This window comes from Oreochromis niloticus, linkage group LG10 (genome assembly GCF_001858045.2).
Source record: "Oreochromis niloticus isolate F11D_XX linkage group LG10, O_niloticus_UMD_NMBU, whole genome shotgun sequence".
Taxonomy (NCBI): domain Eukaryota; kingdom Metazoa; phylum Chordata; class Actinopteri; order Cichliformes; family Cichlidae; genus Oreochromis; species Oreochromis niloticus.
The window spans coordinates 22830181-22856109 of NC_031975.2; the positions used below are offsets into that span (position 1 = coordinate 22830181).

Here is a 25929-nt window from a genome sequence, read left to right on the forward strand (position 1 = left end):
GTCACTGAAGCTCTCACTATATCCTTACACGTCACTGCATTTAATCATTAGTTATCATTAAACTCCGCCTCTCTTCCACAGTGTGTTTTTTATCCTGTCTCCGTCTCATCACCCCTAACCAGTTGGCTGCACCTCCCTGAGCCTGGTTCTGCCAGAGGTTTCTTCCTGTTAAAAGGGAGTTTTTCCTTCCCACTGTTGCCAACTGCTTGCTCAAAGGCTCTCATTTGATTGTAGGATCTCTGCCTGGTAATATAAAGCACCTTGAGGTGACTGTTGTTGTGATTTGGCTCTATATAAGCAAAACTGAATTAAATAACAGCACGACTGGTCAGCTGCTATTGTCGTCCTGGAGCAACACAGACTGACTCTGTAGTAAGCCAATCTGCATCTGACACTGTTGTGATGCACATTGCGTGTCTAACAGAAAACCACCCTTTTGCCATAAATGCACAGAGACTCACAATGTGCAAACGGTGGCATTTGCATTGCTCTGTAACTGACCTCCTTCATGTAGAGACATCCACATACTGCTGTTGTTCACTGTGTCCATTTGTGTCCCTGCTCATTGACCTCAGTGTGAATGTTGCATCTTCACTAAAGCCTGCTGACATTTACCATCCACACTTTATTCACAGATAACTCTCTCTGACTGTTCCTAGGAGGAAAAAGAAGTGCATTCGCTACCTTCAAGGAGGAGGCTGCCCCAGCCCAACTTCTTCAGATTTAAGTGCTATAGACTCTCCCCCGTCCCCTTCTCCCGCCCGACACCGTCTCTTCCAGCACCAGCGGCCCCCCTCCCCGGGCTGCTCCCCGCCGCCCACCTCCCCTTCGGCACGTCTCCCCTTGTCTCCGCCAGCGCATGCACTCTCACACACGCGCTTAACTCCGGAGCAGTCTGCCGGCAAACGCGGCGACCTCCGCCCGCCCGCAGCAAAGCACCCCCACGCACACCCGGAACTGTCCAGCAAGCAGACGCACAGCTCGTTGGTGCTGTCGGCCGCCAAGGCCGCAGGACTCTCTCTCAAAGTGCTAACGGAGACCCAGTGATGGCCGTGGTCTGCTCGCATCAACAACCCCTGCACTCCTCAGCTTCCTCCAGAGCCGTTACGATCATCCTCATCAGCTGACATCAGTCTTATGTACACCCCCTCCCCCGAGGTTCATTTGATGTTACAGAAAAAGGAGCAAGTTGAAGGCATCGACCCCTCCCCTACCCTACCCTATCCTCAGTAGGACAGTAGCTGTCTCTTAGTTCAGAGGCTGGATTCTTCAATATCTGCATTTTTACAACGGTCACCAAGTCCTTCTCAAAGAGATCTGTCACGTGACATTACATTAAGCTGAGGACACAAGCCAATCTGAAGGATCCAGCCGCTGAACTGGTGACCATAAATCCACCAGCTTTAGAACACATAGTAGCGAGCAATGCTAATGTGCATGCAAAAACAAAACAATAAAAAAATTATTGCGGTTCTTTGGCTCCACCTGCTGCAGTTAAACTCAACTGAAGTGATTATCATACCTTATGGATAAGTAACTCCATAGCGATGACAATCTGACATACTTTTACACTTAAAGCTTCACCATCACATCTATCTCCTGGAAATGTTATCACCCATTTATAAGAACCACGAGAGGGGAGCAAGGACCAACTACCACCCAACCTGACCAGCAGAACCTCAGATTCCAAGAGGCATGGATTCACTTTCATTAGCTGCCATTTCACAGTCTGACTCTAAGTTTCCCCCTTTTTTTTCAAACATTTTTATGAATACTTGTGCAGCTTCTTTGACAAAAAAATATTATAAATACATATATATATATATATATATGTTTCCAGCAGTTTTAAAAAGAAAATTCTGAAGTTCACATTACTTTTAGGCACTTTCAGGCTGTCAATCTATGGCTTCACCAACTGTTACATTGTTTGTGTTTTTGCATAATTAGTGGTATTTTTTGTATGAATCTCATGATTTTTAAGGTCAGGCTTTCTACAGGTGGGAATCCCTCAGAAGAGTGTTGTCTTTTTTTTTTTTAAGTCTTGTTTTCCTTTGAACATTTTCCAGTGCAGCAGATTAAACTGAGACCAAATGGGTACTATTATATTGCATTGTGTTGTAAAGTTTTATAATTAAACTTTTATATGGTTTTATGTAAAAAAAAATTAAAAAAGTTTTAAAAAAAAAATCTATTCTTTAAAAAAAAAAAAAAAAAAAAGAAGAAGTTAGTTTCTACCATTTCTTAAAGGAATATTTGTTTGTCCTGTGCAGTTTTTTTTTTTTTTTTTGGTCAAGTGTCATGGTCTTACTCTGCATTTTTACGGCTAACGTAACAGACATTGATTATTATAATTTTTTTTTTAAAGGCTTTAATTTTCCTTTCTGCTTCCAGCTTCCAACTCTGTGGACAAACTATAAGCTGAGTTTTTTGTGCAGCAATATAGTTTCCCTCCACCAGAGAGAGCTATTGTGCTAGAAGTAGTTTGCAATAGTGGCAGCACCTCACAGATCTCAAGCTTTTTTTTTCCTTTTTCTTTTTTTAAATGCCTTTGATGTGTTACTGTGTTTTTGACTGTTGTAATAAAGTGTTTTGATTATTTGGTCCATGATTCCTTGAGATTTAGACCCCCACCAACCAAAACTAAAAACAACAAGTGACAGACAACATCCATTTAATGTTTTATTTACTCCTTCAGTATGTTTGAGCATCCCAAAAACCAGCATCAGAGCTTAACTGGGAAAAGTTTAACTCACTACAACAGGGCACGTGTTACCCAACGCTGTGTGATAACACAAGTACTTCGAGTCCAGGGGGACATTATGCATTTAAAAACAAAGTCATCTTTCTACCTCAAACTTCACTTTTCCTATAAACGGCTCCTTGACATGGTTTCACAAAATGGACACATTTACAGAGCAAAAAGAAGAAAACAAATTCACCCTCACATATCCATTGTCAAAAAAAGCATTTTATTCATTCACTTAACCTAAAAGAAAACAAAATGTCAAGTTTTTTTTTAAAAAAAAGTCAGAGCAATTAATAACAGGGGAAATCTGAGGAGTCTTCGAATCTTTAAAAGGATACAAAGCCGTGAAACCAGGACTATTTATTTTATGTCAATACACAACGTGAGTGTGCGCGAACAGAAGAGCTTGGCTTTAAATTAATGACACCACACAGGCAAGTTAAAATAGTCATGCTATTATCAGAAATTAAGGAAAAGTGATGATGAGGGGGGGGCGGGGGATGTGGCTCTAAATATACTAAATGTAAATATTAACAAGTATGAACAACGCCAGTGCAACCAGTTAGCAGAGAGAATCATTTTCAGTGTGGTAGTGTTGGCAAGATCTTCCTCTTATTTTTCTTCACACCACTGGTTCTCTTTGCGTACCTGCGGAAGAGAGGGACAAATTAATCATCCACAAAGGTGTGGAAGGCAACTTTGTGATCACCATTTTAATCCCATCCGCAACATCCAAGTGATTTCTCATTGCTTATGAAAGCCTTTTTTTGTTTTCTGACAGACAGCTGATGGGTTGGAATAAGTACCTGGGCTTCCTCCTCCTCTGTGAAATCATTTTTGATGTTGAAAGTCTTCCTGATCTCCTCCGGGGTTTTGCCTTTGATCATGTTGGCCACCGTCTTGCAGGTGACATCTAACAGGCCTTTGATGTCCAAATAGTTGGCGGCCTAAACAGAAAACACGGAGATATGAATGAGGAGTTGCAGGAGGGACGGAGGCGGTGAAAGAGCACACAAGGACAACTGATACCTCAGCAACACTTAGAAGATCTCAGAACCCAACAAAGCATATTGTGTTTTGGATTTGTTATTTACACCTGAATAAAGTAAAAAGCGTAGTTTGAATTACCGATCAATGAGTCTGATGAGGGATGATAGTTATCCCTGAAAAGCATTTATATACAATTTATTTAAAAAACAAACAAACCACACACACACACACACACACACACACACACACACACACACACACACACACCACTTCTTTCCCATGATCCTTAAGTAAATTATCCTGTAGATACCATTTAGCCTTACATATGCTGAGCAGTGATCGCTTAATAAGACTTCTGTATTGATTTTCATAAGGCACAGGAGCAGCTGCTGTGATCTTCTGAACCCCTTCCTCTCTAGCATCCTCAGCCTTTGTGCTAGTAAACATATTCAAGTCACAGGGGGTGGGGTCAACTCAGGTTACTGACGCAGGACCATCGTTTTCATTTCCACAGAGCTACAGACACACCCACCCATTTATCCATCTCTTCCAGGCATTGCTAAGGTTACATTTTACATGAAGCCCAACATCACCCCATGTCGTTTCACACACTGAGAAAGGTGGAGGGGAAAGGCTTTTTTTTTTTTTTTTTTTTAAATGAATAAATCAGTCTTTCCAAATCCCTCCCTCTTCTAAACACAGTTGCCCAAACCACCAGACCTCCAGCTGTTGCTAAGCAACATTTGTGTCTCGTTTGAACTGGCCACTGAGCGAACTAAATAAAGTATAAGAAATAATTTTTCTAAGCAAGATGAAGCATATTAAAAAGGACTACAAATGAAAATAAACACTTTCTATACAAAGGTGCATAAAAGTGATTACAATTTAAAAAAAAAAAAAAAAAAAAAAAAAAAAGCCACTGTATGTACACCATCAACTCCAGCTGCTGACTCTGGATCAGCACTCCACAGAGCCAGACCACTTCCATTTAAACCAATTCTGCTACAGCCAGTAGGATATTTCACAGACCTGTGACAGGTCCTTGTAGATTCCAGTAGATTTTGCCAACTGTGAAGTTTGAATATATAAAGAAAAATAAATGCCATTTCCACAGCTCAACTATATGAATGCATGCTGCTCTCCCTCTCTCGCACACAGACTACTTGGAGTGGCAAAGATATCTGAGCATATTAAGGCAACATTTAGCCCACAGTGTTATCTTTACATCTAATATTACCAGTCTTTGACCCACCAAGGCTGGCGATGTAACAGCAGGCACTAAGATGTTTTTCCTGATTTTATAGAGGATTCAACTGGCCTAAAATTCTCAGCATGAGACAATTATACAACTCAAGCTACAACACTATAAATGCATTAATTCACACAAGTATTTGGACTTCTCAGTGTAAAGCACAACCTGAACATTTAAAACCCCAAGCAAAAAAAATTAAGACTTTTGTTTAGCGGAAGAAAAACAAACAAACAAACAAACAAAAACCACACACAGAGTGCATGACAAAAGCTTTTGCCTCCTGTGGTCAATACAAACAAATGTTGAATAATTCCCTTAATTGTAACGCACAACATCAACTTTCCTTCTACTTTAGTTTCTCTGCCTGCTGCCAGCTAAAGGTCTTGTTTTTACTGTCCGCCGCCACCACATGTCAGAAGTTGTTGGTAGGTTTGTTGAGCTTTTGACAGCGGTGACCGTAAGACCGCATCATAGTTCTGATGCAGCACTGAGAGCACTGTTGTGAAGCACAAACCCACAAACCATTAAAAAGTAGTTTCAGAGAAAAGCTTGTGTTCTTTTTTGGGCTGTTTTTGGGAAAGCACCTGAACAGTTACGAAACAGCGATTAAAATCACACGACCAAAGTCCACAGCATAGTGTTGTCATTATAGCTTCTGATATTGTACCCTTTTGTCATTGCGCCTATTAAATAGAAGATGACATTAAAAGTTGGGTGAAGTCCAGTGATGAGTTTCCTTTTTATGGTATAAGAAATTTGGAAAAGAACTGATACCCTTACTCCACCTGACTTAATTGGATTCACACTAAACGTGATTCCCCCCTCTTCGAGGGAGGCAATTATCACGGTACTACCAAAACCACAAAAACAAAAAGAATACTGCCAAAATTGCAGGCCTATATCCGTGTTAAATGTTGATTATAAAATCTACACTGCAATCTTATCAAATAGGCTGATAGATGAGGACCAAGCAGGTTGGACAGGCACAAGATAATATTAGAAGGACCCTACACATTATACACCAAATACATAAAGACAAGATACCGGCTGCATTGACAAGTTTAGATGAAGAAAAAGCCTTTGATTGAGTCAGCTGGGACTTCTTGTACCTAACCATGGCAAAGTTGACAAAGAGATTCCAACTAGAGAGAGGAACTAGACACGGTTGCTGTCCAAGTCCAACTTTATTTGCCTTGTATATTGAGCCATTAGCGCAAATGATTAGACTAATAACAGGAATAGAAATCAATAAACAAGAGCATGTAATTAGTCTGTTTGCAGATGGTGTGTTGGTGTCAAGTTCTAATGTTTAATTGTGCATCAACCCAAAATCTTAAGGAATTGGAAATAAAGTGGGAGGCAAAAACTCTTAAATATTTAGGTATAAATGTAACCAAAAACTATGCCAAACTATATCAAAGTAACTATGGACATAAATAGCAGCATAAGGCAGGATATGGAAAGATGGAATACATATCCGCTAGGATTAAGTGACAGGATAAATGTGATAAAGATGAATATCTTGCCACGATTGTTATACTCATTCCTCTCTCTTCTGATAAACATACCGCAAACCCAATTCTCAGAATGGGATAAGTATATATCTAGATTTGTCTGGGAAGGCAAACGGCCAAGAGTACGGTACACTACTCCACAGGTTTCTAAAGAGAAAGGAGGAATGTCGCTTCCTAATTTAAAAGAATATTTTCGTGCTGCACAGATACGCCAGATAACATATTGGTGTAGTGATGATTACGGGGCTCGCTGGAAGGATGTGGAGCTCTCCACACTCAATGTCCCAATTCAAACAAACATAGGTATAAAAAAAAAAAAGACCCCTGAATACATAACTAAAGACCAAGATAGGAACCCGATAAGATCCTTTACTTAAATATATGGTATGGCACAGTAGAGGAGTTAGGAATTGGTAAAGAGCTTGGATTGCCAAAATGGGTTGCTTTCGATGAAAAATTTAGACCAGGAAAACTGGACTTTGGTTTAAAAAAAAATCACTGAGAAAGTGTGGTATGAAACATGGAAAGAACATAAAAACAACTCAATCATTAAAGTGGAGAGAATTCATTTGGAAAAAATCAAATTTGCTATCTTATTACACCTAAGATTAAAAATAAACAAACCAATACACAACAACAGTGTTGGAGGCTGTGCGGATGGAATGAACCAGATCATACACAAATTTTCTAGAAATGTAGAAAAATTTCAGAGTTTCTGGGTCAAAATTCACTCAGCTCTGTTATATATTAGATTATATAATTCCTAGAATTTGCCTTGTTTTGTATCTTGGATACTTTGAAGGTGCTGTACATGTAAAGGACCATTACTTGGCTAAAATTCTCCTTTCTGCAGCAAAGAAGGCCATCACCAAAAACTGGCTTAAGACAGGCACCAGGAAAGAAGCAGTGGGTAGCAATTGTGGAGGACATAAATAAAATAAAAAGTAAAAAAGAAAAAAGTTGGGTGAAGTGCAGCAGCTCAGAGCTCGGAGGAGGAGGATTAAGTGACAGACACATCAGTGGGATTATGTGACAGTCACTGCAAAGAAAGGAAGGGATACTTCACTGTAGCTAACTGCAGGGACACCACTGACAGGCCTGCAGTTTAACCGAGCATCTGTTAACCACTATTTTTGTTTTCTTTTGTTTTAAAAAAGTCCTTTTTCTATTAAAACTGCTTCAATACAAATATAGATAACTCAGTAAGATCCATATGTAATGATATGATAATCAACCATGTGCAGGTGTTGCTGTTAAGGTTAGGTATAGGGCAGGGTTTTGCTTACACCTGTTAGTTGTAATTCAATCCAAAGAAAATGCAAAATAATGCAAGTATGTTTACCAGAATGAGTTCAAACAAGGTGCCTTGGTCCACTTTGAGGAACTCCTGATCCCATACAGGGATGTCATCTGTCCTTTTCTCCTTGTTCTCATCGTCCTCAGGAGGAGGAGGGTCATCTTTGTGATGAGTGCACCACTGAATGACCTGAAAAAGAAAAAGAAAATAACAAATAAACACATGGTTTTAACCAAGGTAACCCGTTATGCACAGCACCCATCAGCTGTGTTAAAACTGCCCATAAAAGGTTTGAATACCAAAATTAAATGGCAATTATTTGCCACAAATTAGGATCAAGTCACACAGATTCCAGGTCGTTACCTCCTTGTAAGGAAGTGTAGAAATGAGTAGTAAGGAGAAAGAAAAAAAAAAAAAAAAATCAGGACTTGTCTGTTGCCAAAAATGTGATTAGATGATTTGCTGGCATGAAAATAAAAGCTAAAACAGGATGAGAAACAATCGCATTTTGTCCATTTTTCCAGGTCCACCTTCAAAACTTTGATGTTCAGATTTTGTTGAAACTCTGAACCACATCTGAGCACATTACCCTCAGAAAATACATCAGCAGCTCTTTCCAGCTATAACACTGTTACACTGTCCAGCTATAACACAAGTTTCCTAGATTATTACAATGTGCTTCTAAGATGCATTTTGATTGACTGGCATAGAAGATCATTTCAGCTTATTATTTCAGCTTTAGCCTGGCAGTGCTAAAATGTTAAAACTATAAGGGGAAGACAACCAAACCCAATTCAAATTCTTAGGCGAGCTTACCCATAGGACACAAAGTACCACTCTTTGCCACTTCTTACGATCTCTGCTTAGACCCTCTCACCATATACAGAAGTCTACATCATCGTCGAGGACACCATCACAGGCTTTGATTTATATTTGCCTCCCAACTACAACCACGAGCAAAGCCAAAAAATTCAAGGCACACAGATTCTATGGCCTCTTCTTCCAAATTCTTTTTTCGATTAGCAAATGATTATATGGCCAAACAATTTCTGCCAACCCGGACCACCTGAAGCCACGAGAGTTAGCTTTAATACTGCTGTCTTCGGACATTTATTCATTTTAAATCTGTGGACCAGTGTTTACTTACTTTACCAAAGAAAGTCATTCACTCCCCATCTCAAATTGTCATCTTCCTTCTTGTCAGGCTTTGTGTCAGGCCACACAACAGGCTGGGTTCCACCTTACACTTTTGTAAATATAATTTGCCTATGTATGGGAAATGAGTGTGTACCAAGTAGGTCTGCTGATAAAGTAAATAAGCAGCTCATTCCTCACTTGTTCATATTATAATAAACAAAGGTTGTAAGAAAACTCCAGGGCATTTGCCTCACAACATACACCATTTGGGAACCATGGATCTAAACCATAACCCTTCTCCAGACCAGGCGAGATGAACGCAATTAGTTAATAGCATCTCAGGAAACAAGGAATCAACCCCTCCCACATCCAACAAACACCACCCACACAGTCTGTGTGTGAACAAAAAACCCACTGGACACTGCAATATGTGCATTTTGTACCTTCTTGAGGATGGCAGCATTCACGTTAGGAAGGGGAACTGGATCATCATCTCCTTCATCATCCATTCCCAAGTCTGTCAAAGATTCAAACATTACACATTTGTCCAAATTATGGTTTAATTAAGTGAAGTATAAACAATATATTTGTGAACTGTGGGGTTTCCCATTTAGGTCAGTTGTGAATTGAAAACCTAAACGTTTAACGCGATTCAACACTTACCTTCAAGCATGGTCTTAATGGTGACAGACTGTTTGGCTATCTCAACGTCCACCTCGAAGATTTCCCCATCAGAACTCTGTAGTTTTATTGTGGGCATTATCTATAAAGGCAACACATTAAGATATTAAACGCCTCTGCAAGGAGACAACACTTCTGAAAACAAACTTACGACCCTTAGTAGTAAACACGCATTAGCAACTGCTATTCTACGTCTGGGAGTTAATTTGTCAGCTATCGCAAGAAAGACAGTTTATATGATTATTAGCCGAATACGGGAATAATATCCCACTACATAAATAAATAAAATTACCTGTGCGGACCTTAGTATTAGAAAAATTAACTCAAAACAAACGTTAAAGCTTACCTCAAGCTAACCAACGATTAGCTACCGACGACACGGGCTAAACAGCGGCAATGCTAGTCGAGCAGCAACCTTTTATTTGAATACAGTTTATATACAACTGAAGGTGATGCGTGTTATTACTTAAAACACATAAAAGCTGGCTTCTCTGTTTTTTGTTCAACCATAATATTTTAATGTTATCGGTTAATATTTAGGCTAACCAGGAAGCTAGCGTTACCATGCACAATGTTCTAGCTAAGCTAACACCTAGTGTCGACATTAGTTGAGGCCTCTTAGCCGCCACAGCGAGGCTATTCAAATAAAGACACAAGCAAAATTAAACAAAGAGCAGTTCATTCCAAGCTGCAAAACTCAACCTGGGCTAACTAAGCTACGTACCGTGACTGTTTTAACGATAATCCAGAGGTCAATTTCCTCTGTAGTCAGCAGCAGCAGCACCCGACAAACACGCAGACACAGACAACCGGTGGTAGTCTCTGGACCAACCTAAGAAGAAGCCTGAGCCTACCTTCCGGCGTCTTTTTCTCGTAGGGGAGGGGTTAAGTATGGGCTCAAATTATCCACCCTTCTTTGACTGATAATCTCAGGGTCATTCTGCCTTTGGTATTCTGAAATATCCGAAGTCTCTTAAATTATTCCAAGATATATGTATAATGTGATAGGCATGTTAGGTTTGCACACTTTTTTCCCGTATATTAGCATAGAACAGGATAGCCACCACACGTGTCATTGTACGTGTACAACGAAATCGTGGGTGCTCCACACCAACTGTGGCGGACAGCAAGAATAAAAAGCAAACAGGAGAAATATATACAGCCAAGAGGGAATGTATACAAAACAATATACAAAACTCACACATTAGAGAGATAGTGTTTGTTGACAGTCCGAATGACCCAGGGGAAGAAGCTGTTTGGGAGTCTGGAGGTGTGGCCTCCATTGATCTGAGGCAACGACCAGAGAGCAGCAGGTCAAACAGGTGGTGAGCGGGGTGCAAGGGGTCACCTGTCTTGGTTTTCCTTAGACAGGAGGAGCTAGTGATGGTCCCCAGGGGTGGCAGAGGGCAGCCAATTATATTTTGGGTGGTGTTAATTACCCTCTGGGCAGCCTTCATGTTCTCAGTTGTGGCCTCTGCCTACCCAGGCAGTAGGAGAGCACGCTCTCCACTGAGGAGCAGTAGAAAGCCAGCAGTAGCTTCTGTTCCAGGTTATCCTGGCTGACAGTAGCGGTTTTTGATACGGGCGACACGGGCGGTTGCCCGGGGCGGCATCGTGGTGGGGGGCGGCATCACGGGCATCGGCAAAAAAAATAAATACAAAATTGCTGTACTCATGCTGCCACCGACGTCATGCCAGCGCATTTTGTGAATGTCATAGGCACCGATCAGTTTTCCCTCGCCCATTTGCGGGGAGTAAGGGCGCCCTCCGTTTGCGAGGTGCGCCTGCTGCTTGCGGCACAGGGAGGAGAGGGCGGGGCGGCGGGGGAGTCTCTGGCTGGCTGGAGCAGCATCTAATAACCAACTTGCAAAATAAAACAAAATAAGAACAAACCAACAAACACGAAAACACCAGACATAATTTGCACCGATGTTTTTTCGAAATTCTATACGCGAAAAGTGAGCGCGAGAGCCCTCTGTGCGCCTGCTTGCTGCTGAAGTCAAAGTAAACTTTATTGTCATCTCCGCTACATACAGTCCAGTATATAGAGAGACGAGACGACGAGGCTCCAGTTACAGCAGTGCAAGTAAACAAACAATAAATATAAGAAGAGCAAGAAAATAAATATACACTTTAGGACTCGGGGTAAAGGGATCAATAACAATTTATAATTTACAGTTTTAAGATTTGAAGTCTCACACACAACCTGTCGAAAGGGGAGGGGGCCGGCTGCTTCCAAATAGCACACATGTCATTCATCATGTTGTAAATCCAAGCCCATTATGTATTCATGATTTGAATCCTGGGTTGTGCGAAATCCCAGAAATAAACCCTAGACAAAGTGACTCTGTGAACTAAGGTGTAGGTTTGTTAGGTTATCTTGTGGTGATCCTCGGGTTCGGGGATGGGTGTTTATACTGGAGTGCAAGATTAAAACCAATGGAAGATGGACAAGAAAAGTTCAAAGCCATGCTCAGTTTAGAAAAAAGAGAAAAGAAGAGGAGGAGAAACGAGCAAAAGATACAGGTAAGCAGATGTGTCATTGGATAATGGCAGGTCATCCTGAAACAATCAGAATCAGAATACTTTATAATCCCTAAGGAAATGATGTGGGTTACAGTTGCTCCAAGAAGAAATGGTAAAAATAGTAACAGTAACAGACTAAACTCCAAACAATACATTATGTTACAGATTTTACACATTTAAGAAATAGCACTAATATATACAGATCCCTCAATTATAAATATCAAGGATTAATAGAGGTGATTATAAATAAATATTAAGAAGATTGACAAGAATATTACAGAGTAATAAAGAGCGTGTATAAAAAGGGTGTAACTAAAGGAGGAAGTGCAGCCGCTGCTGGGCCTTCTTTTCCAGGATGTCAGTGTTGTGGCTGTAGGTGAGATCAGCAGAGATGTGGGTGCCCAGAAACCTGAAGATGAAGACAGATTCAACCCGTTCTCCATTTATAATGAGAGGGCAATGGACTTGTCTGTGCCTCTTGAAGTCCATTATGAGTTCTTTTGTTTTAAGGACTCTCAGCTTCAGATTGTTGTCTGACCACCAGCAAGACAACTGGTGGTCTCAAACTGAGTAAAGAAGGTGTTGAGTTCCTCTGCAAGTTTGAGGCTGCTGTTGAGGGTTGGAGGGCTCTGGCCATGTAGTTGGAGAGGGCTTGGATGCCTCTCCACGCTGGGTGGGGGTTAAAGTGTACATTGGCCCACTTTAATGCTGTCCTACCTTTGCAAGACTGTTTTTTTACTAAGACAATCTAGCAAAGTCTCAAACATTTGAGATGTTTAACATTGCTGTGTAATTAAAATCTTTTTCTTCTGGTTGTTCCCTTTAACAATCTGCTGAGCATCATCTCCATCATCACCCCAGTATCCTGTCCTGTCAGAAAAACCCTCTGTTTTTCTTCCTTGTCTGTGGTCTTGCTCTTCTGCTGCTGCCTGGGAGCTCCCTATTCATCATTCTTTGTCCTGTATATCAACTCTGTCTTCTCTGCACATGTCCAAACAATCTCGGCTTCGCCTCTCTAACTTTATCTCCAAACTGCTCAACCTAAACTGTCCCTGTGATGTACCAATTTCTAATTCTGTCCATCCTGCTCACTCCCAAATAAAAATTTGAACATCTTCAGCTCTGCCACCTCCAGCTAGGCCTCCTCTCTTTTTTAGGGTCACCGTTCCCAAATCATGTAACCACCTGCTCCCCCCTGTGTACTCTTTTCTTCACTGTCCGTTGCTGGATAAGCAGAAAAGAATGGCTTGATGGATGTATGGAGCTATATACTATTCTAATCAGTTCAGCTATATTGTTTATAGTTTGTTATAATAACTGGGTTAAACACAAAGGAATTTCTCAGCTTTTCAAGCTAAAACTATGCCTCATCATTTCTTTAATCATTTGAATGACTTTAAGGAATTGTTTATAAATCTGGGCAATACCATAAATTCTGTTATATATTCTAAATGCTATCTTAAATATGAATGCAAGATTCACTTGGGCTAGATTATATTAAATAAGCCTTGTTTCATACAGTAATTTCCAAAATTATACCCCTGCATGTGTTGTTTATCAAACAGCAGCGTTTATTGTAGTATTTGGAGCTACCATTGGATGGCGCTTTTCCCCTATTACGGATCCTCTCAAGCGGTTTCCATGGTGCGTTCAAGTGCTCATTGAAAGTCATCCTTGAATTGATGCCACTTAATTTCAAAATAGTAAGTCATCACAGCACTTTAGCTGCAGTAGGACACACACAAAAAATGCACAGTGGGTGTTATGACAGCTAAAAACTTTAATTTAAAAAAAAAAAAAGAGTCAGATACAATCAAAATTTTATAAATTGTAATGTATCAGTTCTATAAGCATCCTTGTTCATAAAAGATCACTTATCTTTGGGGTTATTAATGTTCTTTGAGATTTCACCTCATAATTTGTGGAGTGGTCAAGCTTGGTTTCCTCAAAATTCAATGCATGCAGCAAAATAATGAAGATTTTCTATCACTGAGATGTAGTGACTGCCGTTCACTGTACTGTGGTCGACTGGGGGAGCAGCAGCTTTAGAGAAGAGATACCAACTGAGTAAATTAACTGCCTGGCAAGGCTAGCTCTGTGATTAGCAGCAAACTGGACACTTTTGAAGCACTGGTGGAGAGCAAACCATCATGGAGGATCTTGACCACCTTCTCTAACAGACTGTTTCAGCTCTGCTGAGACAAGCACAGCCATAGGAAGTCTTAGCCACATGCTATCACCTTCTATAAAACAGTGATATCTGGCCGAGAGGCATCTGCCAGATTTTATTATTGGCTTTGCATCATCACTTAAATTGCTATAACAAAAATAATTCACCAAATATGGGATAAAGTTCTTGACATCATAAGTAAAATACTTCTAACTAGTATTCCTAAGACATAAAAGAGATTAAAAAAAAATAAAATAACCGGGTTCATACTTGAAATTCATCGCTGGGAAAAATGCTAAATTGTGGTAAATTTTGGCATCAATGTAAATTGAAATTTAATCCCAGGACAATGCAAGGACAGTGTAATTCAAACCATAACACTGTTTTATATGAGGACAAACAAACAAACAAAAAAACAACAGCATATTCACATCAAGAAGCCACCTTCGTCTTTATTAATAAAATTGTTCGGTTAATACAGATGCTGTAGCTCAGAGGGAGTCAGTGAGCTGAAGTGGATGAACACTCCATGTAATCTTAAACACCAAGCTGTGTGACTGCAAAAAACAAAACAAAAAGCAAAAAAATTAATTAATTAAAAAAAAAAAAAAAAAAGTTACACAAGGTTTCTTGTTCCTGTGTGTAGAACTTTGGTTGGGAAGAAAAAAAGAGGAAAAAAAAAGAAACATCTGTAGTGTGAAATCTTTTCCATCTTTTGACATATGTTACATTTCTTTTCATTTACAAAAGTGCAAACAGATCACGTTCAGATCTACTCAATATAAGCCATGGCGCGTGGGACTCAAACAGCCGCATTCAAAGTAGCAAAATTTATCTCTTGGACCTCGGTGCCATCAGTCCAGCTACACAGTAACAGGAAAGGGAATTTAAACATTGCTGTTTTGTTTTTTCCATATAATGGGAAGATTCGCAATACAAGTCCTCGGCAATGGATATTGTTATGATTATGGCACACACTTTTTGGTCCATCCTCAGACACGGACATTGTTTTTTTGCTAAATGCTTAAATAGTTGTTTTTTTCGTGTGTGTTGATATACAATGTGTACCGGTGTGCCTCCTGCTCCACCCCAAGTCTCTCACCCTCCCAGTTCATGTTGTCATCAGTTGAAAGTCATACTGTACAAGGGTCAAAGGACGATCAGAGTTTACAGGAAGTAGTCTGGGGTGCGGCGAGTGACGTGCGGCTCCCCTCTGCGAGGCGCTGGATCAAACTGCAAGCTGGGTAGAAGGAGTAGAAAGAATAAACACGATTTGTTAACCACTATATGTTTTATATACAATTACAGCTGCGTCCCAAAGCTACCAGAATGCATCGTGCCTTAGACTTTACAGGGTTTAAAATAAAACCTAAAGGATTTAAGACTTTTCGGTACTTACAAGGAGTATTTTAGGGTGTCGTCTAGTTCCATGATTGCCGCCTGGTTGCCGCAGCGGTAGCAGTAGTTGGGAGCGCTAAATATTGTCACCACGTTCCTCTCGTGGCACCAGTTGTAACCCTGAGGGAGGCAGATGCATTATTCACTGGAAATGTATAATTCAGAATGAACTGCAACTCTAATGCAAATTTAAAACTGAACTCGCCCTTGAACTCTGTACGACTGGTAGATGGTGATATAACCATTTTGTCCCGTTGTTCTCTGTAGCAGCGAGGCTTTCAACTCTATTTTTTTGTCACAGTTAGTGCACTTTTCAAGGTTGGAGGAGCTATTTATCGTAACGGCCCTTTGTTGCAGTTAAATTCATATTAGCGTGCTGACTGCCGGTTGGAATCAAGCCGTCTTTCCTGAGCTTATTCACCCTCAGCAGCAGATGGATTATTTGTATGCACATCAAATGAGCCAGTGACATACCTCCATAACCAGCTGGTGGGCACGGGACACCAATGTGAGGCGGTTGGCGTGGTTGAAAGTCTCCGAAATGTCCTGACCGAATGTGTAGCCGGCTCCTCGCGGAGAGATGCCCCAGCCACCGCGGTCATCCGGGTCCGACCACAGCAGGTCACACATGGGACCCTACAGTAGACAAGGAGGAGGAAACAAATTGGTTTATGGGCTGGATGGACTTAAACAGCCACTCTTTTTAGCCCAGTTTAGCTTTCAAATATTATAGATGTATTTAAAATGCCATTGTTACCTCATGTGGCACTTCCTGTAAACGGTCCAATGCCCTAATGTGATCCAGTGTATCTATGGATGGTGACAGGCCTCCATGAAGGCAGAAAATCTAGAGGGAAAGGAAGGAAAACATGAATCAAATCAATATTTCCTCTGCTAATGATTGATTCTCTCAGAACATTACGCTTACATATGTGAAACAGAGCTTATATTCTTACCTGAGAGTCTACCAAGGCAGTGAGGGGGAGGTAATCGAACAGGTCTGTGAAGTACTTCCAAACGTTGGCGTTACCATATTTCCGTAGGCACTCGTCATAGAAGCCGTACACTTGTGTGATCTGTCTGCTCTCGTGATTCCCTCTGAGGATTGTGATGCGCTCCTGGAAGCGTACCTGAGAAAAAAAACATAACAGCAGAGAAAAGATCTGCATGTTATTTTTTATTCTCATTCAAATAAATAAATTTCAGTTTTAGACTAAGTCAAATGTCCGAACATATCACTTACCTTTAATGCTACTAGTAAAGTGACAGTTTCTACGGAGTAGTACCCTCTGTCCACGTAATCTCCCATGAACAAGTAGTTTGTGTCTGGAGACTTCCCTCCGATCTTGAACAGCTCCATGAGGTCATGAAACTGGCCATGCACGTCTCCGCACACAGTCACCGGACATCTCACCTCCTGAACGTTTGACTCCTTTGTCAGGATCTCCTTTGCCTGATTGGAAAAAAGTAATAATTAAAAAAATTAATCTGACTGGTTCAGGGTTTGGCAAAACAAAAATTATCCTCACTATAGAAATATGCCAAAAATGTCCAAGTCTGAAATACCAAAACGGCAGCTGGGACAAACCAACGATGACCTAAGAACATTTTAAGTTTTATTCATTTAAACCTGCCACTGATTAGTTCCAACACAGAGGAAGTCATGTGATCCGTTAATCACATACACAATACAATGCAATTTCCAGGGTCATTCTTTGTTCTTTATTTGAGAACTGGACAATTTCCTGACATCCCCACTCCCCAATTTCCACATCAGCCTCCGGGGAATCCATTAAGATGCTACAAAGTGATTATAGCACAAACCCAAACACCACCACCAGAAGCTCCCTATGGATGTAAGCCTCTAAAGTTCGTGCATGTGTGTCTTTTATTAGTTTCCTGCAGGTCTGGCTTGCAGTGCTTGGAATTGTAGCTCTGGCTGCACTGCAACATTTCCTAAAAATCAATTAGTGTGACGCTCCAAAAGCCAAAAAAACTGATTGGAGACTGGCTGCTGCCACTTCTGGATGGAAAAACGCTTGGTTTGCTCTGATTATTCATTTAAGAGGACTCAACCAAAGCCAGAAGTGCTGTAGCAATGCAACATGACCGCTACAGCTAAAAGTAGATGCGATGAGAAATGTTATTCTTAGACATAGTTCAATCGACTCAGAATTCACCGTGAAGCAGTCGAAAACCTGCCGCTGCTGAGCGTGAGTCACTGTGTGGCCTACAGCTAATGCTTCTGGAGGTGGAAAAAATAGGATACTGCTGTCTCATTCAATGCACACAGGAAAAATACACACCGAAAACCTGAAGCTGATGATTTATTTGAACAACCACTTTTTGGAGCCTCTCAGTTCAAAGCAGGGTTTTTTTTGGAGGGGGTGGAAATGTGTATTTTTTTCCAGCTGAAAAATATAAAGCAGCATTCTGTGAATCATTTTCACCAGCCAGCGGCCTGCTTGTTATGCAGCCTTTAGTTGCAGTGCCAGATTAAAACAAAACAATAGGGGAACACTTTAAACGGCATCAATACTAAATCTGGACACCCACAACAAGGCCTGTTCCTGGAGTCAGTCTAACATGGCTCTCTTCCAGCCCCGAAAGCCTAATGTTTTTTCAGCGACGCAATCTGAGCAGCCGTGCATACTGTCCCCTTTAAACAACAGGGTGAGAGAGAGAATCGACAGAGTCAGAGTGCTATAGCTGGCCTGTAAGCAGCAGATGGGACAAACTCAGAGTTAAAAGGACAGAGCTGCATCGCCGCACAATGCTGACCTATATAAAGCACGCCCCTCCACGTGCCCATACTGCCATGAGGCAGGAGGCTTTTCAGTGACTGGGCTTAGCTTGGCAGGCTGACCGCTGTTTCTGCCTTTAAAGCAATTGAGCTGCTAAGCCCAAGAGAATATTCTCGATGTCTGCATTAAAGTCAAACAGCAGTAAGTTTTCATCCCAATCTCACGCCAACCCCTATTAGTGGCGTGAGGGGAAATAAACAAGCATGAGCAGGTAAAGTAAGCAAACAAACACGCACTTTAAGTAGGCCAGGTCAAGCTGTCTGGGATCCTCTTTACTTTTCACCGCTCTGCACTCAACTTTTTCATTTCCTTTGCTCACAGTTTCAGTTTAATTAAGCACAGCATGCATTTAAAATGCTGTATAACTGGAGTAGAGCTAAAAAGACTAAATTAGTCTCGCAAAAAACACGTAGCTATGATAGGAATTTATAATGGTTTTTGGTATTGAGCACAATGACTACTATTCACTTTCCCAATAAGGCAGGTGAGAAATATAAATTAAATAAAGAAAGAAAGAAAGAAAGAAAGAAAATGTGTTATTTCCTCAGCCTTGAGGTTATCCACCATGTCTGAGGAACTCTCAGTTCCTCCTCCAGCTAAAATAGTTTCAATAAAAACGGCAACTGCACACAGATAAAATAAATTAGACTTTTACTACTATTTTTTTTTTTTTTTACTCAGAAGAAACCAAAACAAGTATTTCATTAAGGTAAATAATACAAAAAAGATAGAAGCACAATTAAATATGAGCAAATAAAGTTCAACAAAACAAATGAACTCTTTCCTGCATAGAGACGGCATTTGATGACCTCCTCTGTACCCTTCATGACAAGTTTTGACACGTCAATATATCTCAATAAAGATGTGGTTTGATAACCTTTAAAAGAGTTTCTGGGTTTTTCCGAGAGTAGCTGCATAGGCAGAGATGCAAACCCAGTCATTCTGTTCTATAACCAGGCCTCAAATATGTCAGGCACAGCTCAGTTAAGAAAAGAGCTACGAGGACTGTTATCCACTGACACATCAAGGTTTTCCACTGAGTACATACACTATAATGATGAAATCACAAAAAGATATGTGAGCCTTTGGCTTCGTATTTGTGACCGACCCACGAGCGTCTGCGTTCATCCATTTATCATTTGAACACTCTTAATAAGTTTTTGGGTGTAACATTTGATCTTCGGCTCAGTAACCTTACACTGAAGTCGATGTGTAATGTGTTCAGTGACATATCAGGTGTCACCTCTGCGTCCCAAATTGGGTAAACTGATAACTTGATTAACGTAATGTGCTTTCTCTTTATTGCTTTATGCACACACACAAAAAAAAGGGGGTGGGGTGTCTGTTAATATCCTTCACAAAATGTCACTTTTATCACCTAGGATTAACTTCCGATTAAATATTACATAAACTGGAGAAGGTAAATCAATACAGTGTGACCTGATGTTAGGACTTTTCACTTCTCGCAATTTGAGATAAGATTTAGTGAAATCCACAAAACACAGTGTGTGAGGCAACTGTTTATCCATGAGATGTCCAGTAACAGTATGTACTCTGGAAACCAGACAAGCTGTGATTGTGAAAAAGGATGACGACGCTGATTACTCAAGCACCTCGTCCAAAGTACAGACCACACCTGCCACGGAGAGCAAACTCTGCCCAGATTACGACTGCACTCAAGGCGCAGGACGGCCTGCGTTCAACAAAGTGCTTAGTCAAGAGCGCCGACAAGAAGTCAGCAGTTTTTGTCAGCTAAATCAGCCCATCAGTCTGGAAGAACCAGCTGAACGCTCACCTGCAGACAGCTTCAGGTGAAATAAGCCTGACAGCTCTGCAAGACTAACCACAAGCAATGACCTCACTCCTGATTTATGGTTGCTAAATGTTATGCATACTGCCGACCTCACCGAGTGAAACCACTGTAAAAATAATTAACACGAGCAGCAGACACATGGTGGCAGGTTACGTCTGACTTCATCAGCATTTCTGCTATGACAGTATGAATTTTGATGACATGTATTTCACAACTCATTTTGCCTTGGATGCACTCACAAAGATCACTGAGCAAACAGCCATTTCTGATGTTTTTTTAATGAGTCATTCAGAGATACACAGTGACCTCAGTTGCCAAAGAAAGCTTTATTTGCTCTGTTGACTGGCTTCATCGGCGATTTCAACACAGAAACAACAAAAACAAGGTCAAGCAGATGACATCACTTCTAACAAGTGGGTCAACTGCAGCAATGTGACCAAATTATTGCATCACTGGGGCACACTTCAGAGGTCTCTACGCACCTGCGTCATTGCATTTCTTATCTACCCTTAAAGATGGGTCACCCAACGCAAGATTCAAGATGAAGTAGACCAAGTTAACATGTTTCGAAAGATAAGAAAATGACTGTGGCTGACTACAGCCAAAATACCAAAAAACACACACACAATATGGCTTTAATGAAGCAGAAACAAAGTAGCACAAAAAGATGAAGGAGAACAATTAAATAGAATAGAAAAAAATAGGCCAATCCAAAAAAATATAAATCTACATATAATACAATAAGGAGCTTACAATATTACACACAGAAACCATCTCTGGATGATTATGTAACCCTTCAATAGGTTTATTTTTGGCCAAAGGAAAAAGCAGAAGGTCACAAAAAGGTTAACTCTCCCCATCTGTGACACATTATTCATTTAATCACATTTTCTCTGCATAATTGACGGCAACATCAAACCAGTATGCAGTAGGCAGACCCCAGTCTGCAGTCACCTAATTCAAACCTGGCTCAGTGCTAAATTTTCAAACCAATGACCTTACTTCTGTGAAACAAACAACTTTTGCAAAAACATCCAGACTCTTAAGAGTGAGGAGCCTACAATCATGCAAACTGGGGGGAAAAAATTAAAATCGGAATTAATCACGGTTAAACAGGCTTCAAAGCATTCCCTCTCAGCACACTGACACCAGGCTGAAGCTCTGGTATGACCGGCCTTCTTGTGAGACAACTGGAAGGACAGATTACACAGCACATCTCATTCCTCCGCACCCACACGCATCCCTAAAACAGACACGGCCTCTATCTGAGTCACAATGAACAGTGTTATCCTGAGTCACATACTCTGATCCCCTTAGCAACAAAGGCTTTCACAGTGTTAGTGATGCAACTCACAATCAATCATATCCTCGGCTATTTTTAAAATCGGGGAGGATGTTGTGTGGGAGCGTTCTGCTGAATGTATAAACAACATTCACTGGGTGGGAGGGGTGGATGGACAGATACAAGTAGACAGTGTGGAGCAACTGGGCTCCTGACAATGATACAGCCCCCCCCACCCACTCTCAGCTGCTTTAATGGCATCTTTGCTCCATTAGGAAGGAAACAGGAAAGAGGAACGCTGCAGCAGCTCTTCCATCTACAGCACATGTGCTGTAAAGCGGGCCGATATATCAGTCGATTATTAGCCGTTTGCTGATATACCACTATCAGCATTTATTACAGCTGATATATAGACATTTAAAAAGTAAAGAGGAGGCAGGAGAAACACCCTTCAACCATGTTATAAGTGTTGATGTGGCAGCCTGCGACTCCCCTGTCAGCAACACGTGCTTGGAATGCCACAAACATGACAGCTGGCTGAGTCTGGCGGAGAATATACGGGCAATTTATGACTTATTATGACAAGTAAACAAACTGAATTATCATAATATTTTAGTAAGGATTTATTTAAAGGAAAATCTACAGTTACAGTTGGCGAAATCCATTTTTTGTGTGTCTGTAAAGAAAAGACTGGCTGAGATATCACATTTTAAATCCCTGAATATTGCCATCACTCTTAAAAATCCTATATCAGTCAGGATCTAATGTGCTGTGCCAGTATAGATGTCTTAACAAGTGTTTGCAAGATCTGTCTGTCTTCGAGATAGTTTTTCAGCTTTATTCTGTATGTTGAACTATGTGTTAAATCAAAGAGGCTAGTATAAACAGTCCCTGTGTGCTTTCCAACTAACTCCATTAATAAAAAGGCCAGTTTATATGCTCAGCTAAGCACTGACCACCACCACCACCTTCCCTCTAAGCCCTATGGAAAGGATCCAGTCCCTTTTTGGGATCCTGATACACAGTGTAATGAGCATTTAAAACTACTGGGACTCAAATGGAAACAAATGTTGGGATTAACGTTCCACTTGAGAATACCAGACCTTTAAACTTCAGCACACAGAACTCCAAACATGGTAGAGGGCCCAGTCTCTGTATCCTTTTAAAAGTCAAGGAGGGGGTGCAGAGCTGCAGCATAAAAAGAAAAACAGACTCTGAAAACTGTCCAAAAAGAAAAGAAAAGAAAAAGCCTCTTCTATCAGCGTAAAGCCTAACAGCAAATTTATCATATTCACTATACACGCTGTCAAGTTATGGTGTCAGTCACTTGACTTCTGACACATAAATCTAACAATCAGAGGACAGGGTGTCAATTCTCCAGCAGGGGGAAGCCTAAAAATGGACCATGACCCAAGGCAGCAACAATATATAGCACGCTTTGGGCAAGAGAGCTTTCTAGAAAACAGAAATCCTAGACAGATCAAGATCAGGATTAAAAAGCACAAAAAACAAATCCAAAAAACAAACAAAAAGAGTATTAATCAAAACAATCTGAGGAGAGAAAAGTGGTAAAATGTTTCAGAGTAAATGCTCCTTTACAACCAGACATCCAGAGCCGGAAATCAGCACAGAGCAGAGAGATTGGGGTTAAGCTCAGCTCAGACCACAAAATCAAATGGCCAGTTATCAACCAAAGCAGAAGCATATGGGCATAATGACACTCAAAACAAGTTAATTAAGGTTCCTTTAAAAAAAATTATAATAGTAAAGGAAGGAACAACCTTACACCAGCTTAAAGGTCAACTTCACACTGTGATGATAACATCAAAGGTCAACCAACGTCTGAGGGAAATTACCATTAAATCACTTTTCAGCTATTTTTAACTATCTCTATGTTTCCAAAGCTGAATGATGCAACGCAGTGATGCAAAAAATAGAGCAAAGGACTAAGGAACTCAAATGTGAAAACTACCATTCACGCCACACATCACTTTCATCCATTAGGTCATGTTAAAGTTTGAAAACTGCCCACATTATTGCCTCGAACAAGTCATCCTCTCCATTTATAGACATGAGTAAACAGAAGGTAGATAAAGGACTCAGTTTCCTGACTACCTGTGAGAGCTGCTGAGGGGGAAAAGTATCACACACACAATCAGCTGGCAGTTTATTAGGCACATCTAATTAAAAACTAACAAGATTATGACTTTGATGGTACAATGTTTGTGGAAATTGTCTTGATTGAAACTTGCAGTGTTTTAGGAGTTGCCGAATTGTTCCAAATTACAGGAGGTGTTTCTCTCATTTAGACTAGCCCTCATTCAGGGTGTTTCTTGGCTCAAAATTAAAGGATTTTTATTGTCATTCCAACATTTGGCCTGGCCTGGCCTGTATTTATATAGCGCCTTTCTGGTCCCTAAGGACCCCAAAGCGCTTTACATATCCAGTTATTCACCCATTCACGCACACATTCACACACTGGTGATGGCAAGCTACGTTGTAGCCACAGCCACCCTGGGGCACACTGACAGAGGCGAGGCTGCCGGACACTGGCGCGTGAAACAAAGTTTTGCACTCAGCAAACAAGAATGAGAACACCCAAGAACAATGCATACAGAAACAAGGAGCAGGAAATACATTTGCAGTGTAATTTAGCATAAATAAGAAGTGGTGGATAGTGCAGAGCCCAGTGGTTTCTCATGTTTGTTATCTTTGGCTGGGAGCAGCAGAGACTATAAAGCACATTTAGGGCACCGATGGGGCTTTGGCGACATAAACAAACTTTATTCATCCACATATAGTGAAGGTAAACAGACTGTGTTACCTTAATTAACAAGTCTGAGCAATTTGCTATTTTTTTTGTCATTGGATAACCAAAAATGTATTTTAAGCTCAACTAAACTAAGCCCCACTTAGAAATAACTTTTTATAATTACACCCCTGGTTATTTTCCTTTAATGGAGGGCCAAATTTCTTAAGTAGATGCCAACTTTCTTTCTTTTTTTTATTGCAGGAAAGAAAAACCTCCTCGTTGACATAAACTGACTGGCTGGATTTATTACTGGATTGATTGCCTTGATCACCATACCCTGTGCCAAGAGCTATACAGTAAGCTTTTCCTCACATTTTCATTGCTCGAAGTGGCTGCACCTAAACTGGATACAATCAACCTTAATAGGCTAAATAAAAGGACCCCAAAAGCCTGACTTTCTCACAAGAAATCAACTTTATCTCTTTCCATTTTGATGCCAGCTGGCCACATTTTTCCTTTACTGTTTTCTAACAGCTTCCATACATAAATATAAAGGGAAAAAATGAGGCAGAGCACTTCCACTCAGTAGCACGGCTAAAAGAGATGCTGCAGTCACTGTCAGTGTGAATGAGCAGGGCTGTAAATGTGGTATGTGACTTGAATTCAAAGCTTATGGGTCATCCTGCCTGCCCGATAAAGTACCAAGAAGCCCGAAAACTACCACATGTAATTTCTTATTTAGCGACATATCACGGTGTAAAGCTGTTTAAACAGAACAGAAGTCTGGGGCAACTCGTAATGATTGTCAAATCCATGTACAACGCAGTGAAATATACACTATAGACGCCATTTTAAGAATGTCTGGAAGGCGGCGGTGAGGAGGGAGAAGACGTTAGCAATAAGTTAAGGAAGGGAATTAAAAAATAAAATCTTACCTTTTCACATAGTGTTTTTACTTGTCCCTCGGACAGCTGCTTGCATTCATTGAGCTGCTCGATCCACTGATCCAGTTCTTTCGTAAACGCCTTTTCGTCCATTTCTGTGTGTTTTCGGGTTTGCTGCAGTTTGTCACGTTAGCTAATTCGGGTTAGGACTCTCCCAGAGGTTACCGTCTTTCGAGGGCTTACAAAACGGCCACAGCAGAAGCTAATCACTCTCTTACTAACAGGCGCATGTATCGCTAACTGCCAGATCACTGTGATGATTTGACTGAATTGAAACTGGGAGAGGGAGGGAGAGGTGACAGTTAAGGATCCACCCTTGTCGAGCCGCTGGCGAGCAAATAACAAACTTCCGGTTGCGCTTCGAAATAAAAGCTTCTTGGCGGACAAGTTCTGAAATACACCCTTACCTAAAAGAAAAAAATAATAATTATAACTTGCTAGGGTTAAACATAACAACAATGCAACTAGAAAAAAAAACTAGCATCTGGCAAATAATTTAAAAAAAAAAAGAGTTACGTTTTAATTGACCACCTTTTACAACTTTTCTACGTATGTAAATTTTAATTTTATGTAAACAGCTTTTGTAAACATGGTCTGAATAAACTAATTTCTGCCACACTCTG

The 25929-nt window shown here is 40.7% G+C and overlaps 3 protein-coding genes across 20 annotated transcripts in view; 1 reads left to right on the top strand and 2 right to left on the bottom strand.

The window, feature by feature from the left end:
- Nucleotides 1–3191, top strand: part of tcf7 (transcription factor 7) — a 74400-nt gene extending 71209 nt beyond the window's left edge. For 7 of the 17 annotated variants that reach the window (XR_003221817.1, XM_013275166.3, XM_005456134.4 and 4 more), the window contains one exon: nt 636–803. Coding sequence is in view for 12 of the 17 variants with exons in the window: in XM_019363736.2 (XP_019219281.1) it covers nt 636–649 (14 nt within the window). In the remaining 5 variants the exon portion in view is untranslated. Of the gene's footprint in view, nt 1–635 lie in introns of all 17 variants that reach the window. The other 10 variants (XM_005456131.4, XM_005456130.4, XM_005456133.4 and 7 more) reach the window with 4 other exon arrangements.
- On the bottom strand, nt 2857–10497 carry skp1 (S-phase kinase-associated protein 1). The gene is made up of 6 exons (XM_003451437.5): nt 10342–10497; nt 9600–9699; nt 9380–9453; nt 7845–7988; nt 3553–3693; nt 2857–3394 (listed from the first exon to the last, which is right to left on the bottom strand). The coding sequence occupies exons 2-6, from the start codon at nt 9694–9696 to the stop codon at nt 3359–3361; spliced, it is 492 nt and encodes a 163-aa protein (XP_003451485.1). The 5' UTR covers nt 9697–9699; nt 10342–10497; the 3' UTR covers nt 2857–3358.
- Nucleotides 10498–14384: 3887 nt separating this feature from the next.
- On the bottom strand, nt 14385–25637 carry ppp2cab (protein phosphatase 2 catalytic subunit alpha b). 2 transcript variants are annotated; one of them, XR_266685.4, is made up of 8 exons: nt 25298–25637; nt 16955–17164; nt 16668–16841; nt 16469–16558; nt 16186–16347; nt 15713–15831; nt 15416–15553; nt 14385–14870 (listed from the first exon to the last, which is right to left on the bottom strand). XR_266685.4 is itself a non-coding variant. In NM_001279686.1 (7 exon segments), coding segments are annotated over 7 exon segments (930 nt in total). In that variant the 5' UTR covers nt 25400–25563; the 3' UTR covers nt 14744–15480.
- Between the last annotated feature and the right edge of the window lie 292 nt (nt 25638–25929).